Here is a 16,315-nt window from a genome sequence, read left to right on the forward strand (position 1 = left end):
AAAAGCATACCTGATATTCATAATAAATACAGATTTTTTTTTTTTTTTTTTTTTTTGCTTGTTCTTGGAGCAATAGAGAGCTTGTAAGCCAGGCTTCCTAAATTGTGCCATATGGGAAAATTGTGTGTCCTTTAATTTAGCTAATATGAATTCAATCATTAAAATATTATGGTTTCCAACATGAATTCAGAGAGATCTAAAACTAGGTAAGTTGAATAGAGTTAAGAAATTCTTCTAAGTAATAAGTAATTAAACCAATCTGGGTAGATTTTTATAGGGTAGAGAGCATATACATCAGTGACTCTAGCAGGGTACAGTTGTATCAGAAAGGACAGAGTGACTTTTGTTAACCAAATAATTCAGTAATTCTGAGTTCAACTAATAAATGCTTTATCCAATGAGAGTAAGGATTTCTGTAAACAGTAATTTCAAATAATGAAATTTCCTTTAGGAAATAGATGCTCTTTAATAGGAACATAAAAAGAAATAAAAATGCAAATACAGAAGTATTTAGATAACACCTATTTTGTGGTTTAGGAGGCTTTCTTTCCCCACCTGTCAGCTGAAAGATGTTTAGTGGCACTTAATAAGTATTCAGAATAAAGCTCTCTATATGCTATCATTGTGTGCCCCTTTTGCCCTTTAAATTTGAAATAAAGGATAGAACCCAAACAGGCTATGAGAGAAGTAAAAATGGTAAGTGATCGATTTTTTTCAGCATACCTAACATTGCTTATTTTGTGATTCATCAGCAAATGCTGCTGTATGCTATCAGCGAAGTGCTGCTTTCAACTTGAGATTGTTTTGTTGCCTTTAATATTTAATTTCTTTGTAAATGCTGCTTTTATGTGTGCGTTTTCTGCACAGCACAGGTAGTTAAGTGCAGAGGGGAAGCACTATTTTCTGCTAAGAGGGCTCTAGGGAAAGGGCCAGAGAAAAGCATCCAGGCCAGTCTCTGGGTGCTTTTCCCTTGCTCTAGGGAAAGCATCCAGAGACTGGCCTGTTTCACCCACAACCTTCTCACCCATTCACTTCTGTCTGTTTGGGCCATGTTAATTTTGCAGTTTCGGTGACTTATCCTTATTCCTGTGCCAGGCTAGAGTTCCCAACCAGGTCTGTCTGAATTCACAGACAGACAACTAGGAAGTACTACATACTCCCTATTTGGGAGACTAGAGGAGTATGGCAATTGGTCGAGGTACTCCCCAGATACTTAGCTTGTATACTGTGACAGGTACCTTTAATAAAAAGGCAGGTTAGAATTTGTCCCACTCTAAAGGAACAAAAGATGGGCAAAGAGACATGCCTGACCAACAGGCATTTCCAGCTAAAGATGATGCTGATTTTCTGGGTTGTCTGGTGTGTAGAATTGCTTGATTGCCTGAGGCTTAACCCAGAGCCACTCAGAGAATTGTAATAAAATGGTAGTCCTAATTTCCACCTAAAAATTAGCTGCTACTAATAAGCAATAGTGAGTCTCTCACCTGGGCAAGTGAAGCTTGTGCCAGAGTACAGTCCAAGGCCTTTCAGTATCCCACCTTTTCAGCCTGCCATCCCTTGGCTGTGCTCATACTTCCTCACTCTGTTTTGCTCATGTGTTTTTTTTTTTTCCTTCTGAGCTTTGTTACTTCCATCTAGAATGTTTTTCCTCCATCTTCATCCCACTCCTACATGCAGTGGCTGAAGCCAGCTAGTCCTTCAGGGTAAGCTCACAGTCTACCTCTTCTTTATGGCTTTCTTAGTCCTTTAAAACCCTGCTGGGTAGCTTCTGTGAGCCATGAGGCGGGCCCTGGGTCCCTGCGGCTGCAGACTCAGCCCGCGTGCAGCATGTCTGCCAGTAACCCTCCAGTGCAGCAGCTGACCTGGTGCCGACGCACTGCACACAGCATCTAAACTCCAAGAAATTAATTACAGAAAACTTTGAGAGAAACCCTGTTTTTGCTTTATTATGAGTTCTTGGGAGCCATCAGGATACTCATCCAGCTGTGTCTGGTCTCGGTGACTCTTGGCCTTCAGTTCAGAGTGGTACACAGGCGAGCTGCCTACACTCTCCTGCCACATCATGGGCTCCTCCATGACCTGAGTCATCAAAGTAGAGTCATACCTGCTTCCTTGTCCTGTATTTAGTGCCCCTCAGGTAGCTGGCATGAAGTTCATCCTCTCTCCTGCCCCTCTTCTATATCTGCTCAGTAGAATGGTTTGAGGGCTGGGTGGGGGTAGGTAACCCAGTGAGGCTCACATGCTGCTTCGCCTTGCCCTGCCAGTCCAATCGTCTCTTAAATCTGTCAGTACTTTATCTTTTCTATTGTGATTATGGTTGTAAAACTTTTGTTATAGCTATTTTTTATACCAAATCAAGCTCCTTAAATACAAGGATTGTATATCTTTTTCATTTTTCTACCTTTGCATTTTGCAAAATGATCGTACATAGAAGATATTTAGTAAGTATTGAAATGGCTGAAAGAGTGAAATAATACATTATATGCATTAAGGGAACAGTCATATAGTTAGTGGCTGTTTATGTGTACAGTCAGTGTTCTGCTACTTGGCTTAAAAGGTGCTTCCGAAAGGATTCATACTTGATCTTCCTTGTGATGTATCTGTTGATCCAAAATAAAACAAAATATGACTGTGCTGTTGGCGTAGTACTTTTCACAAGTCATTTGTTAATTTGTCGGTTTGTGTCTGAACTGCCTTGGCCTTTCAAGTTCTGGAATATTCTTTTGTGATTTTTATTTAACATTTTCTCAGTGCCAACAGTGACTCATTAGCCTTATTGTGAATACATGTAACCTTATATCTGATCCCTGGCCAACTCTGTCCATTTTTTTAGCTCTGTCTCTTGGCCCAACTGAGCTCATCCCACTGGCCTTTCCCCGCTACTTGACTTTTCTTAGCTTTCTCACCTTTTGCAGGGTGAATCTTACCAAACAAAAAGCCGTGAGATAAATGGCTTCTTATACCTTATTTATGATAAGGATTTAATTCAACACTCTTGGCATTATGAGCCATTTATTTTAATGCTCTGAACTCGGAGTGCATAAGAAATAACTTTTTTTGGGAAGAGAGACAGAGGACTTACCATGTTATGATCAGTTGCCCAAGTAAACAGGATTTGTTTTATCATATCATTCATATGTGGATGAGGCTGCATATTAATTGCTGCCTCTCACAAAACAGCCCAAACCCTGTGGTGTCAGTGCACTGGGGACCTTGCTTTTCAATATCCTCCGTTTTCTTCCTTCCCCAGCCACTCTTTAGCTGACTAGATAAATTGATTTCTCTTTATTAATCTACTCTCTCTTCTCCTTCGGAATCTCACTCTCAAATGGCAGTTGTTCCATTCTGCATTTTATTGTGGCTAGACTATCCTCCTTACTGTAGAACTCAGACTTCCCCCAGTGCTAGCCAGTATTGACACATGAGTGATTGACTTAACGAATACTAATGAGCAGAACGTAAGTCTTACAGGTAGGGTTAAAAATCAAAGGATTCTATTACGAATCCTGTATTTAAGGACTTGGAGCAAACTGAAGGTTTTAGTCTCAATCCTTTGACTTGCCTGCAGCAATAGTGATGTCTGTTGAGCCAAACATTGTTGCCTGTTTGAGCTGGGAATGTTAACTTGCTGTGTGGTACTTAGAAAAAGTGTCTTTAGGGGGCAAAAGGAAAAAGAAATTAGCTAATGTATCATTATCATTAGCCTGTGACTTGATCACAAAACAACAATTAAAAAGCATTCACACCTGTTTTGGAATTACCTGCCTATTTGTGTAAGAAAAAAGAATCATAAAACTGGCAAAAAAACAACAAAATAATGTCAGAAATCATATCAATAGGAAAAAGGGGAAGGAGATGTGCTTTGAACCTCCAGCTCCTTCACAGCTCATCATTTCTTGATGCCCTTTGCCAAGCTGGATGCTGAAGGAAATCTAATGATACACAAAGCCTCATTGCCAGATACTTCATTACTTCTGCAATCCATTAGTAGCCTTAATGGCCTATGCCACTGGAATAAGTATGGAAATCCAGTCCCCCAAGAAAGTACAGTGCTCTATAAATCACACTGGCCTGAGGATTCTCTCAGCCCTTGACACTGAAGAATAGGTGAAAAAAAATCATTGCACTTCCTTAACTCCCTTATACTAGAAGCTGTCAGCATGAGTGACACCTTTTCACTTTTTAACCCTGTAACCTCATGGTTCTCAAAGTGTAAGCTGTGGATCAGCAGCATCAATATCACTGGAAACTTGTTAAAAATGCAAATTCAGTGGCCCCACCCAGATGTACTAGAACCTTGGGGCAGAACAGAGCCACTTCTCTTCTTGACATCAGCCTTGCCAGAACTGTCCTGTCAGAGATACCCACTAACAGCTTTTGGCTGGGTGAGCAGCTCCCTGGAATCCAGTGCTCTCTAACCTTCTTTCACTCCCCTCCCTACAGAACATACACTTTTCAATTTTCAGTTTTTTCAATTTTATTTTTTAATTTTATTATTTTATTTTTCAATTTTTATTTTTAATATATATTTTTATACAGAAACTCCATTTATCTTGAGTTTGGGGTTGATTCAAGGTTTTTTTTCTACTTCCCTCTCTAGCCTTGACTCTCAGATGAGACAGGAGCTCTGCCCTGGCATATTATTTACTTTGGTTTTCTAGTAATTCTCATGGCTTTATTCTGAAGGCAAAATCAAGGCTGGGCGTGATGGCTCATGCCTGTAATCCCAACACTTTGGAAGGCCGAAGCAGGCAAATTGTTTGAGCTCAGGATTTTGAAATCCAGCCTGGGCGGCATGGCAAAACCCTGTCTCTAATATAAAATTTACAAAGAATTGTCAGTTTCTCAGTAGGCTAGGGATAGAGAAAACGTTAACTAGCCCACCTATCCTACAGCAGTGTTTACCAAATCTTAGTATGCATAAAGATTTTTTTTTTTCCTTTTCTTGAGACAGAGTCTCACTCTGTCACGCAGACTGGAGTGCAGTGCTGTGATGTCAGCTCACTGCAACCTCTGCCTCCTGGCTTCAAGTGATTCTCCTGCCTCAGCTGCCTGAGTAGCTGGGATTACAGGTGCTCACCACAATGCCTGGCTAATTTTTGTATTTTTAGTAGAGACAGGGTTTTGCCATGTTGGCCAGGCTGATCTTGAACTCCTGACCTCAGGTGATCCACCTGCCTCAGCCTCCCAAAGTACTGGGATTATAGGTGATTATGAGCCACCACTCCCAGCCTAAAGATCTTTAGAAACATCATGTTAAAAACATTCTAAGTGGCACTGTTTTTAAAATTTAAAAATTACCTCATGTTGACCCAGGGTTTCTGCTTCTTTTAATTATGGATTCTTCCTTTTTTTTTTCCTTTTTTCTTGTTTTTCTTTTTTTATTATGGATACCTGGTTTGGGGGTGGCTCTGAGGCTTTGAGGCTGAGAATTATTCTTATTCCTTTGGTATCCTTTGCCTAAAGGATATTCTTTGCCAAACACTTATTTTGCATTAGTTCTTATCTTCTTTGGTTTCTCTGTTGGTTTAATTCCACCTGTTTCCCATGATCTAGGAATTCCATAAATTTTCTGGTCCTCTGATGGCACTGTCTCTTATTTGTCAGTGCTGTTTTGGCTTCATCCTTTTTCCTACATAGTTATGTAGGGGTTGGGCCTGGATAGATGGTAGCAGGGATTGAGTGTACCACCTTGATCCAGTTCGTCTTTGCTTTTCTTAAAGCTTTCTTCCCTCTGTTGTCCCCAGGCATGATTCATTCATTGTACCAGGCCTGTTCATATTATTCTAGTGCCAGGCAGCAGTTTGTTCACTTCTTTCATAGCACGTATTTCCTTGTAACATTCTTAAGTGCACATAGATGTCTTAAACCTGCTAGATTCCGTTCTGTAGCCCAGGTATCTGTAGGCATCAAATTCCAGAGATTTTTCTGCCAGGGTGGGAAAAAAACCATTTTAGCAACAAGCAAATGAAAACGGGGGTCTGAAATACTATGGTAACTGTCTTACAGGAAGCATTCACAATGGCTCCCCTCATAAGTTTTATGGGGTTCTCTGTCTCTGCAAGAACCTATGTGATGTTTAAGTCTTCTCAACTCTGAATAAACATCTTGCAAAGCATTGAGTTGTAACAGTTTACTGTTAGGTTGACTTTCTAAGGAAACTGTGGTTCTGTCCTTAGAATTCACCACTTCTGGTCCTCCTGGAATAGGGCAAGTCCCTCCTTAGATTCCAAGGATTGAATCCTCTCTGGGCTTAAGTGTAATCTGTCTTGTTACTCCTTTGGTGAGGAAGTTAATGGTGATGGAGGTTGGGAGATACCAATGCTTTAATTAGCTAAGTCACAACATTCTGTCCTACTCTTAAAAGATCTTATTTAATTAGGAAAATAAGACATAATTTCACCTTTTATATACCTATCAATATCTTAACTTATTCAAACACTGACCTCTATGTTGTATAATTAGACTCTTAAAAGATTGAAAACACCTAGGGCTCCTAATAGGAGTTTTTGCTTTTGTATCTGCCATCACATTTCAAGTAATTGGAACTGACAAAAAGATACCAAAATACTAAAAATTACGAACAATGTAATGAAACTGATAGCATGGATTTCTAAGAGATACCATGATAGAATATTAAATCATGCTCTTAGGCAGATTATGATGTCTTTTTAGTTTTATGGTTCTCTCTGTGTATTTGTGTGTATATATACATGTGTGTGATTTTTTATTTTTATTTTATTTATTTATTTATTTTATTTTCATTGAGATAGAGTCTTTCTCTGTCGCCCAGGCTGAGTGCAGTGGCACGATCTCCCCTCACGGCAAGCTCCGCCTCCTGGGTTCACGCCATTCTCCTGCCTCAACCTCCCGAGTAGCTGGGACTACAGGCACCCGCCACCACACCTGGCTAATTTCTTTTTTTGTTTTGTTTTGTATTTTTAGCAGAGATGGGGTTTCACCGTGTTAGCCAGGATGATCTTGATCTCCCGACCTCGTGATCTGCCTGCCTTGGCCTCCCAAAGTGCTGGGATTACAAGCATGCGCCACCGCGCCCAGCTGTGTGTGATTTTTTTAATCAGCTAAGCTGTATCCTCAATCTCCACTTAAAAATGCTTGATTATACATCGAATCTCGATGTATAAGGAAATCACATAAGTACTTAACGTGTAGGGTCCTTATGGGTACTAGTGAGAAGTAACACTTAGACCATAAAAGGGCCTTTTATAAGCTTTGCTCTTCCACCTAATGCTTTTCCTTTTTTTTTGGAATGACTTGGAGATAAAGAGAAACCTTTAATTATATGAAGGATATTAACTGCAGTGGTGGTGACATGAGATTCATGTTGTAAAGAATCACTCTGGCAGCTTTGGGGAAGACAAATGGAGATAGAATGAAATAAAGGATGGAGATACACGTTGGGAATCCATTACGATGCTGGGCAAGACACCATGGACGGAGGCAGTGGCAGTTGGTATGGATGGTAGGGAGAGATCAGGGTAGGATTAAGAGACAGAATCTAAAAGATTAAGTCACTGATCAGATGTGAGGACATGAAGAGTTAGTAGTTAAATGCACATTGGTTCTTGCAAGTCTCTGATAAAATATTAGTTTTTAAAAGGGTTTGAGTTTAAGTACCTTTATTGTCCCAGGAAAGAAAATCTACCTATAAAAGAAGAGCACCAACATCTGATCAGATTTCAGACCTTTTTTACTCTTCGGAATGAAAATTTGAGCTTTTGATCATTGTTTCTTCTGCTTTCCAGAGCTGACCCTGTGTTTTTCTACAACCAGTTTTTCCTAACCCTCGAGTATTAGTTCACAACTTACATTTAGTGAAGCTGTTTTTTCTCTATCTCTCATAACAAATGTACTGATAATGTTTAGGGCTAATTGTATGCAATTTACTTTTTGAATTGTGGTAATCATTATTGCTGTTTTCATTTTCATCTTCTCTTCTGCAGGCATCATCAGCTATAGATATTCAACCAAATTATGCCCTTTGGGGTGATTTTCAGTTTTCTCACTTTGGGAGACATACTTTTTTTGTCAGTCATGAAGAGTTCAGATTTGGATTATTAAACACTAGTTTCCACATTTGACCATTTAACACTTTACATTTCCTTGTCTTTGGAAAACCTAACTTGCCCCTATGCTGTTTGGGTGTTTTTGAAGACCACATCTAATTTATGAAAGAATGACCTGTCCTCCAAACCCATATTGTACTTCTTGTTGCACAGAAAGACCTGCAATACAGGAGGGTAAAACAGAAGTAGCTTCAGCATTCATGGATTATCTATAGGAGCACTTCTGGGGTCTTTTCCTGAGCTCTGTGCCTACGGGAGTATGAAGTAGGCAGAAGTGTTTGGCTTTCCTTGCTACAAGAAATAGTTAAACATACGTCTGGTAGTTTGTGACCATAGCAGTGTGCTTCTTTTAAAGTAAGTAGATTACATTGCCACAGATGCTCTCACCACTAGGGCCCCTGGAGGGTCAGGACTTCTTGATGTAATCAGTTTTTTCTTTTTTTTTTTCTTTTCTAGTAGCTATTGTTCTGTAAATTGTGGGAACTGACTGGGTTACAGAACATGAATTGATGTTCTTCTCTGTTTTAACCTTCCAGAAATGCATCTTCTGCAGACACCGGGTTAAGAGGGTCTCTGGAGCCTGCATCCAGTGTTCCTATGGTCGCTGCCCAGCCTCCTTCCATGTCACTTGTGCACATGCTGCTGGGGTACTGATGGAGCCTGACGATTGGCCTTATGTGGTGAACATTACATGCTTTCGACATAAGGTCAACCCCAATGTGGTAAGACGTGCCCTCCCTTCCTCAGTGCTAGGACCGCGTCTGGATTTTCTCCTGTTTTAGACTACCTCCCAGACATAACGTGCTTTATTCTGTAATATTACTCATTGTTGACATGTCTAGACCATGAGTTCCTCGAGGGTGGGGATTGCACACTATTATTTACTGGTGTTTGCCTAGGACCTGTCAAGTGTCTGGTGCACACTAGACACAATAAATCTGTATGAGTTGAATGAGTGAATGAACAGATGAATGCAGAAAACTCTTCATGCCTGTTCTGGTGTTGGATCTGTACACAGGGCTGCTGAGTTTGGTTGTACACATTGTGCACTGCCCATATCCAGGATGAGAGTGAAATCATTTCTGCAAGGGGATCACCACCTGAGATTATGTAGTGAACAGTCTATGAAACTGTACACTGTGGTCTTGGGATGTTGTTTTATCTCTTTTAGAAGAAACAAAGAGCAGCAGCATAGTAAAGGAAGAGGTAGGATAGCCAGGAGCTGTTGGGACTTTGCTGCCTGAGATGGCATATGTGAGGGACAGCCTGGGGCTCTGGAAGGAGTGAGGATAGTCTCATGGAAAAAAATAGGAAAGTAGAGGAGAAATATAGAGAACAACTTTTTTTGAGCTTATTTCTGGGAAAAGTGTTTGCAACCAAATAACATGAATTCAGCCATGTTTCCGTTGACCTGTCCTTGGAGAATGAAACCTTTCCTCTGGTTTAAACACTTAGAAATATGCCAGTGTAGGGATAGTTGGTATGTCTTTGTTAGCTTTCCAGTTCACCATAATTGTTTTTGGCTACCAAATAGGAGGCTAAAGCATTGTCTAGATGCTCAGCTCTGCTAACTTGCCGCACTTTGTTTTCCCTGAGAGACTTGGCCACAGGCTATTAGCAGCCTAACATGCTTGTCCTATGTCCCTAATAACCTCTTGTGAGCGGCCTGCCAAGTCATCAGCATTGGCTTGTGGAGTCACACACAACAAATCTCCCAGCTCTTTGTAATGCTTTCAGCAATTTCCATTGACATCTTGAGAGATATTTGATGTTTGTGGACTGGGGCTCTGTGCGGATGTAAGTGAATGCACAAATGTACAAAATGATGTCACCAACTGTCACATCTATTTTATTTGTCTTATTTTTTCATTGTTTCAGGTTCCAAGTTGCATATTCATTCATGGCTTTTCCATAGTTTCTTGAGTTGATGTCCTTTTGCTAAGAATAGTATTATGTATCCAGTAGAAAATACATTTTAGCAACTTTTAAAAAAATATAGTAATAACACATTACATGACTGTGTGCAGTCAACAGGATTACCTCATTAGATAATGTATATGAATGCATTTTGAGATGTGAACAAGTTTATGACCTCTGAAGTCAGAGTAGTTGGTGTTGACACTTAGATTCTGCCAGTAACAGACTGTGCAACCCTGTGCAGGTTCTTATTTCTGAGCCTCAGCTTCGTCATCTGTAAAACATGGTATCCCACCTCACCATGTTGTTTTCAGTTCACAGCACAGAGTAAGCACTCAAAAAATGAAAGTTGTATTGCTACTACTACTTCTACTGCTGCTGCTGCTGGTGCTACAATCTTATGTGAACTGGGCCACGTGAGTAGTGTTTTTCCTGTTTTGAGGATAAGAAACCTAAGTTCAGAGAAGTTTAATTCCTTGCCCAAATAGATGCAGATAATGAGTGGCAGGTGCTGGAATGTAAATGCCTTTTTAGCTCATACTCTATTATTTGGTGAATTCCAAACCTCAAATGGCGCTAGAGGTGTTCATCTGAAGCTTTGCTTGGGATCATGCATTACCATTTTAATTTTCCAAAGTCCTGTGGTCACTGATGATTATATTGAAGTTGCTATTAGAGATCCAGGTGTTTAATCAGGACTCATTCCTCTTAACTCTGGTGTGTGGTTCAGTCAGGTTTAGGTTACTAATGTGTTTCCTAAATGATGATGAAAAAGAAAATATTTGACTTTGAGGTGATTTAGAAACTACTATCTCCTACAGATCCACTTTCAGCTTGGTACACTTTGTAAAGACTGGGGAAAACATCATGTAATTTATAACATTACATGAGGCAGCTTTTCCTGATGACAGAAACATTTTCGTGTTCATAAATTGCCTTTGCTACATTTTCTGGGGAAAGCACTATTAGCACTGTATTTCTGAAGTATATTTCTAGTAGCTGTTTCTTATCCATTCTTCTTCCATGAGACTTCAAGTATGGATTCCTCCCCAAAGTGTTTGGGAACTAAGCAGAAGGAATTTATAGAATCTGGCAACTTTGGTTAAGAACATTGTGATTGGCCGGGCGCGGTGGCTCAAGCCTGTAATCCCAGCACTTTGGGAGGCCGAGACGGGCGGATCACGAGGTCAGGAGATCGAGACCATCCTGGCTAACACGGTGAAACCCCGTCTCTACTAAAAAATACAAAAAAAAAAAAAAAAAAAAAAAACTAGCCGGGCGAGGTGGCGGGCGCCTGTAGTCCCAGCTACTCGGAGGCTGAGGCAGGAGAATGGCATAAACCTGGGAGGCGGAGCTTGCAGTGAGCTGAGAACCGGCCACTGCACTCCAGCCCGGGCGACAGAGCGAAACTCCATCTCAAAAAAAAAAAAAAGAACATTGTGATTTGCCCCTATTGCTTTAAATGTTCTTTCCTTATCAAGCATAGAAAAGTTCAGATTCACTGAAATATTTCTCTTTGTGTCAATTGTGAATGCTAAGAGATATGCTTCTTAGAGCAGAAACTGTAGTTTGTCTGTGTTCTCAACCATGCATTGATTATTTGAAAGTAATGGGCAATTGCCAAATCATAGCAATGAAAACTATAAAATAAAGTTCAGCCTAACTTGGCAGCCTAGCCCAGTTGTTTTACAGAGTAGTGGAGGATGCTTGTACAATTTAGGTGAAATGAAGTATAAACCTACTGTTGCTTCAGTAGAATCTCCATTTTTACTCACTTTAGGGTTTTTGAGTCCCTTATTTTTTATTTCTCCCAATTATTTGCTATAAAGCATCCAAAAGGACCATTTTAAGGAAAATTCTACTATTCCATTAGTGTCATAAATTATTATTTTTTAATTAATATATTTTTAAAATAGATCTCATGTTGCGCAGGCTGGTCTCAAACTCTTGAGCTCAAGAGGTCTTTTAGCCTCAGCCTCCCAAAGTGCCGGGATTATAGGCGTGATCCACTGTGCTCAGCTAATTATTTGAAGTATATGAGCTTATTCATTGTTTATTGAGCTTTGGATGTAAAATTATTTTGAATAATTGTATAAAATTCATCCGATTTATTAACACATTATTCCGTCAAGCAGTAAGCAGAGTTTATAATTAGAATAGGCAGTGTTTGAAAAAAATAGGGTAAAAATTCTTAAAGATGGAAAAGAGTATGTCACAGGAAGTACACAGCTGATCCCTGTTATTTCAACCTAAATTTTAGCATGTGTTTGCCAGCGTTTTTGTCAAACACCGTTTTTGAATGTCACTGCTGTGTTTCAGATGTAAGGTCTCCTTCATGTGTGCACATGAGTGTGTGCTCATCTGTCAATGTGTGTAGTCACGCTGTCCACTTCACCACCCTTTGCATGATTCATTATAACCTATTTTCTGGCTATATTTCCAAAGGTTCTACTTGGATATATTCCTAACCCAATTATCTGAATGTTGCACAGATGTTTGTAAGGAAAAGACAACACAATACATAGTAGTTATGAAACTGGAAGCCTTGGAAATGTATTTTTTCTTCAAAGCAAATAGCTACCTGTAAACCATATACTTCTGCAAAATATAGCACCCCACCAGCCACCTCACACTTGAGTAAACTAAACAGATGCCCAGTGGAAGGGATGCCTGAATAACAGAGGTGAGAAGATGGCATGCAATGTTTTTTCCTGGCAAGTTACTTAGTAAACTTTCATATTAGGTTAGAATAATCTGCATATTTAATTCACTGGAATGAACATGGCCTCTTTATACATCTTATGTGAGATACATAGTGTTTTTTCTTAATATTCTTTCCTCCAGAAAAGTATGACATTTAAGTTGTGTTCATAGTTTTAGAAACCTTAGAACTCGTGGCTATTAACATGGAGACAGATACCTATTTAAAAGAGAGGAAGAACTTTTATAGAGAAAGCACTGCATGGGTTAATTCATGTGATTTTGTGTATTTTTCCTTTAGTATTATTGTAGCTCGGTCAGGACAGTATCTGTTGTTGTTGTCTTTTTATTTCTATCAGCCAGCACTTGGCTATCCATAGGAGCAGCTTGGTATACATTTGTTAAAATAATTATCTGATGCTAGGGAATGGGATTAGTGGCGAAGAACAAGAACTAGTGTTTATTGAGCATCTTTTATGTCAAGTGTGTGTTAGGTATTTCACATATGCACGTTATTCAGAGCAGTGTTTTTTGTGTGCATAATGGAAAGCAGGGTGGGTAGGGTAGCTTCTGTACTGGCACCTCCCATTCTAGAAACTCGTCTAGGATCTTGTTATTCCACCATCTGTCCCTCTTTCATGTGTCTTCTAACACTCAGTAATACAGCTGAGTCCTTGCTCAGCACTTACTGAATGCTTTTTTGTTTTTTTATTTTTTTGGGACAGGGTCTTACTCTGTTGCCCAGGGTGGAGTGCAGTGGCATGATCTCAACTCACTGCAACCTCCGCTTCCTGGGCTCAAGTGATCCTCCCACCTTTGCGTCCCGAGTAGCTGGGACTGCAGGTGTGCGCTCCCATGTCTTGCTAATTTTTGTATTATTTGTAGATACTGGGTTTTACCATTTGCCCAGGCTGGTCTCGAACTTTTGGACTTGAGCGATCTAACTGCCTTGGCCTTGCAAAGTGCTGGGATTACAGGCATGAGCCACCGCACCCAGCCTGAATGCTTTTTCCATGGGTCTTTAGGCCAGTTTTATTGCAACTCCTTCCTATCATCATGAGGCAGGGGCTTAGGACAGGAGAGGACACCACAATATACAGTATATGCTGAAGGGCTCAAAGCAAGAACTCTGTGGGTTAACCTATGACTATATAACTAATCTTGGGGTGATGATGTAGTGGGCTACCTCTCATTGCTAACAACAGTGAAGCATTCTAGGCCTCAATGTGGAAAGATGGATGTCTGAGGCTTCCAAATTCTATACCCTAGAATAGTAGTTCTTATCCTGTATTGTATTGTAGAGCATATTATGCTTTCAGTGTCTGTTATTGAGAAAATACTTAATGAAAAAATAAGAATCAGTATACTTTTATGTGAATTCATTAATTATAAAAGGCCAAGCAGTATTTCAGGTTGATTACGGATTGATAGGGAGAGACTCCAAAACACTCACTCCCACTGTAACATTCCCTTTTAATTAGCCAAGGATGCAGAATTGTAGCAGAAGTGGATTCAGCAAATAGGGTAGAAGTGAATGCAGCCTATAATAACAAAACTTCCCCCTGGGTCCTATTTCCCTAATGGGCATATGCAGTTTTGTATATGTGTAGGCTTTTGCCAGATCTGAAACTAAACATGGATTTTTGCTATACCATAGGCTTTTATACTTGGGTCTCATTCAGGAAAACTGAGTATCTGTGCTTCTCGTTTTAATAAAATTTTTATAAACATAAAGATGCCCTAGTTCTTAAACCAAAATCAAGGTCAGCAATACTATATAATCAACTAGGGGAAGAAAGTAGTTCTGTTCCCAGATGGGTACCTGAACGATATCTCTCTCCAACTTTCTAGAATTTTTAGAAAGCCTGTTTTCCTCCAGAGCCTATCCCTGATTCTGGTTTGTACATTTCAATCCAATTTGTTCCGACAGGATTTTTGGTTGGAAGGCCAGAATTACATTTCACCATATATGCATTTCACGATATTGTGCCCCTTGGGTGTAAGACGGGTGGTCAGATAATTGTGTTTTTGTAATTAAGCAGCATTCAGCTAATTTATATCCGTGGTTAGGACTTTGCTTAGCTTTACTTTATATTACTTGACTCTTCTTTTAAACATCATCGTGGTTTGTAGCCTTTTTTGAGCCCATTTCATACCAGTTGACCCAAATTTTCTTCTTGATGTTCTTGCTCCACTTGGGCCTTTTGGAGCCTCTTCTAGGTGACAGCTTTATTTCTAATTTTAAACCACTTTTAAATGGTTTGGCTGTGTCCCCACCCAAAATCTCATCTTGAATTATAACCCCCATGTGTCAAGGGCAGTCCAGGTAGAGGTAATTGGATCATGGTGGCAGTTTGTCTCACAAGATCTGATGGCTTCATAAAGGGCTTTCCCCTTCACACAGCACTCATTCTCTTTCCTGCTGTCCTGTTGGGAGGTGCCTTCTGCCTGAGGCCTCCCTGGCCATGTGGAACTGTGAGGCAATTAAACCTCTTTCCTTTGTAAATTACCTAGTCTCCTGGGTTCTTTATAGCAGCATGAGAATGGACTAATCCACGCTTGTAGACGTCTTTGAAACTACCTTTGTTTTTTCTCAGCAGGAAATGCCGGAGTTATCTTGGTTTCTATTGTACCAAACTTGGAATCAGTGATTCATCAAAGAGCCCTGGTTCTGTTTTATGGGAGCTCTACTAGAGAACAAATTTGCCATGAAAGGTGCACATTACCATGTTTTGTTTCATTTGAGTGCTGGCTAATTTAGTACTAGAGCCACTTTAGTGACAGAGCAGATGAATAGCATTTTTTTCAAATGGTTCAGGGTTCATGTTGATATGTCCAATTTACCTGGCTTTAATAAATTTATTTTTACATTGTTCTAACTTGAGGGCTTATTAATGCAATTTCTCCTTTCCTAAGTGATGCCTAAAGATTTGGACCTGTTTTTCTAAAATTCTCTTAACTCTTCCTGGTTTGGCATGGTTTAGCAGGTGGGAGTGAGGTATGGGTTGGGCCTACCACCTTCTTGTCCTCTGTGTGTTTGAATCCAGAGCCCTGTATGTGCACATACTCTTCCACAGGGTGATTTGTTTTTTTCTAAAGACCACCAGAGCGGGCACAAAAGAACCAGCGAGCAGGCAAGGGTAGGAGCAAAACTGCAAATTTATTTTTGGTCACCTAAGGTGTGGGGGAGAGGTCTGTCGGCCTCCGGCAGAGGAGGCCGACAGAGTCACCCGGTGGGGCTCTCCGGCGGAGTTCCTGACACAGTCCCGACATCCCGACAGGACTGGGGCTGGGAAGTCCGCACGTGGCGACCGTCCAGAGTGGCTTTTCTAGGAGTGGGAGGGCAATAGGCGGGGCACGGGCGTGTCGGGGGGCGTTCCGCAGGTGCGACCAGGTAAATCTTAGTCTCTTCGGATTGACCTCACCTGGCGCATGCCCGGCTGGTCTGCACCTTCCCGGGCGCCGACTGCATTTTCGCGCCCGCGGGAAAAGTTGGTGATGAAGAACCCGGAAGTGCACCATCTTGCCTCCGTTCGTCCAAACAGGGAACCTCTGCTTTTCAGGTCTCTTTCTTTAAGAGCAAAGTTTACACTTCCTTTGAAGACAGTTTC

The 16,315-nt window shown here is 40.5% G+C and overlaps 1 protein-coding gene across 6 annotated transcripts in view; it reads left to right on the plus strand.

Moving 5' to 3' along the window:
* KDM4C (lysine demethylase 4C) overlaps window positions 1-16,315 on the plus strand; it is a 419,898-nt gene that overhangs the window by 341,839 nt on the left and 61,744 nt on the right. For 5 of the 6 annotated variants that reach the window (XM_030919239.1, XM_030919243.1, XM_030919241.1 and 2 more), the window contains 2 exons: window positions 8,624-8,809; window positions 10,319-10,420. In XM_030919239.1, coding sequence (XP_030775099.1) covers window positions 8,624-8,809; window positions 10,319-10,420 — 288 coding nt within the window. The remainder of the gene's footprint in view (window positions 1-8,623; window positions 8,810-10,318; window positions 10,421-16,315) is intronic. The other variant, XM_010357540.2, reaches the window with a different exon arrangement.

This window comes from Rhinopithecus roxellana, chromosome 16 (assembly GCF_007565055.1).
Source record: "Rhinopithecus roxellana isolate Shanxi Qingling chromosome 16, ASM756505v1, whole genome shotgun sequence".
Lineage (NCBI taxonomy): Eukaryota > Metazoa > Chordata > Mammalia > Primates > Cercopithecidae > Rhinopithecus > Rhinopithecus roxellana.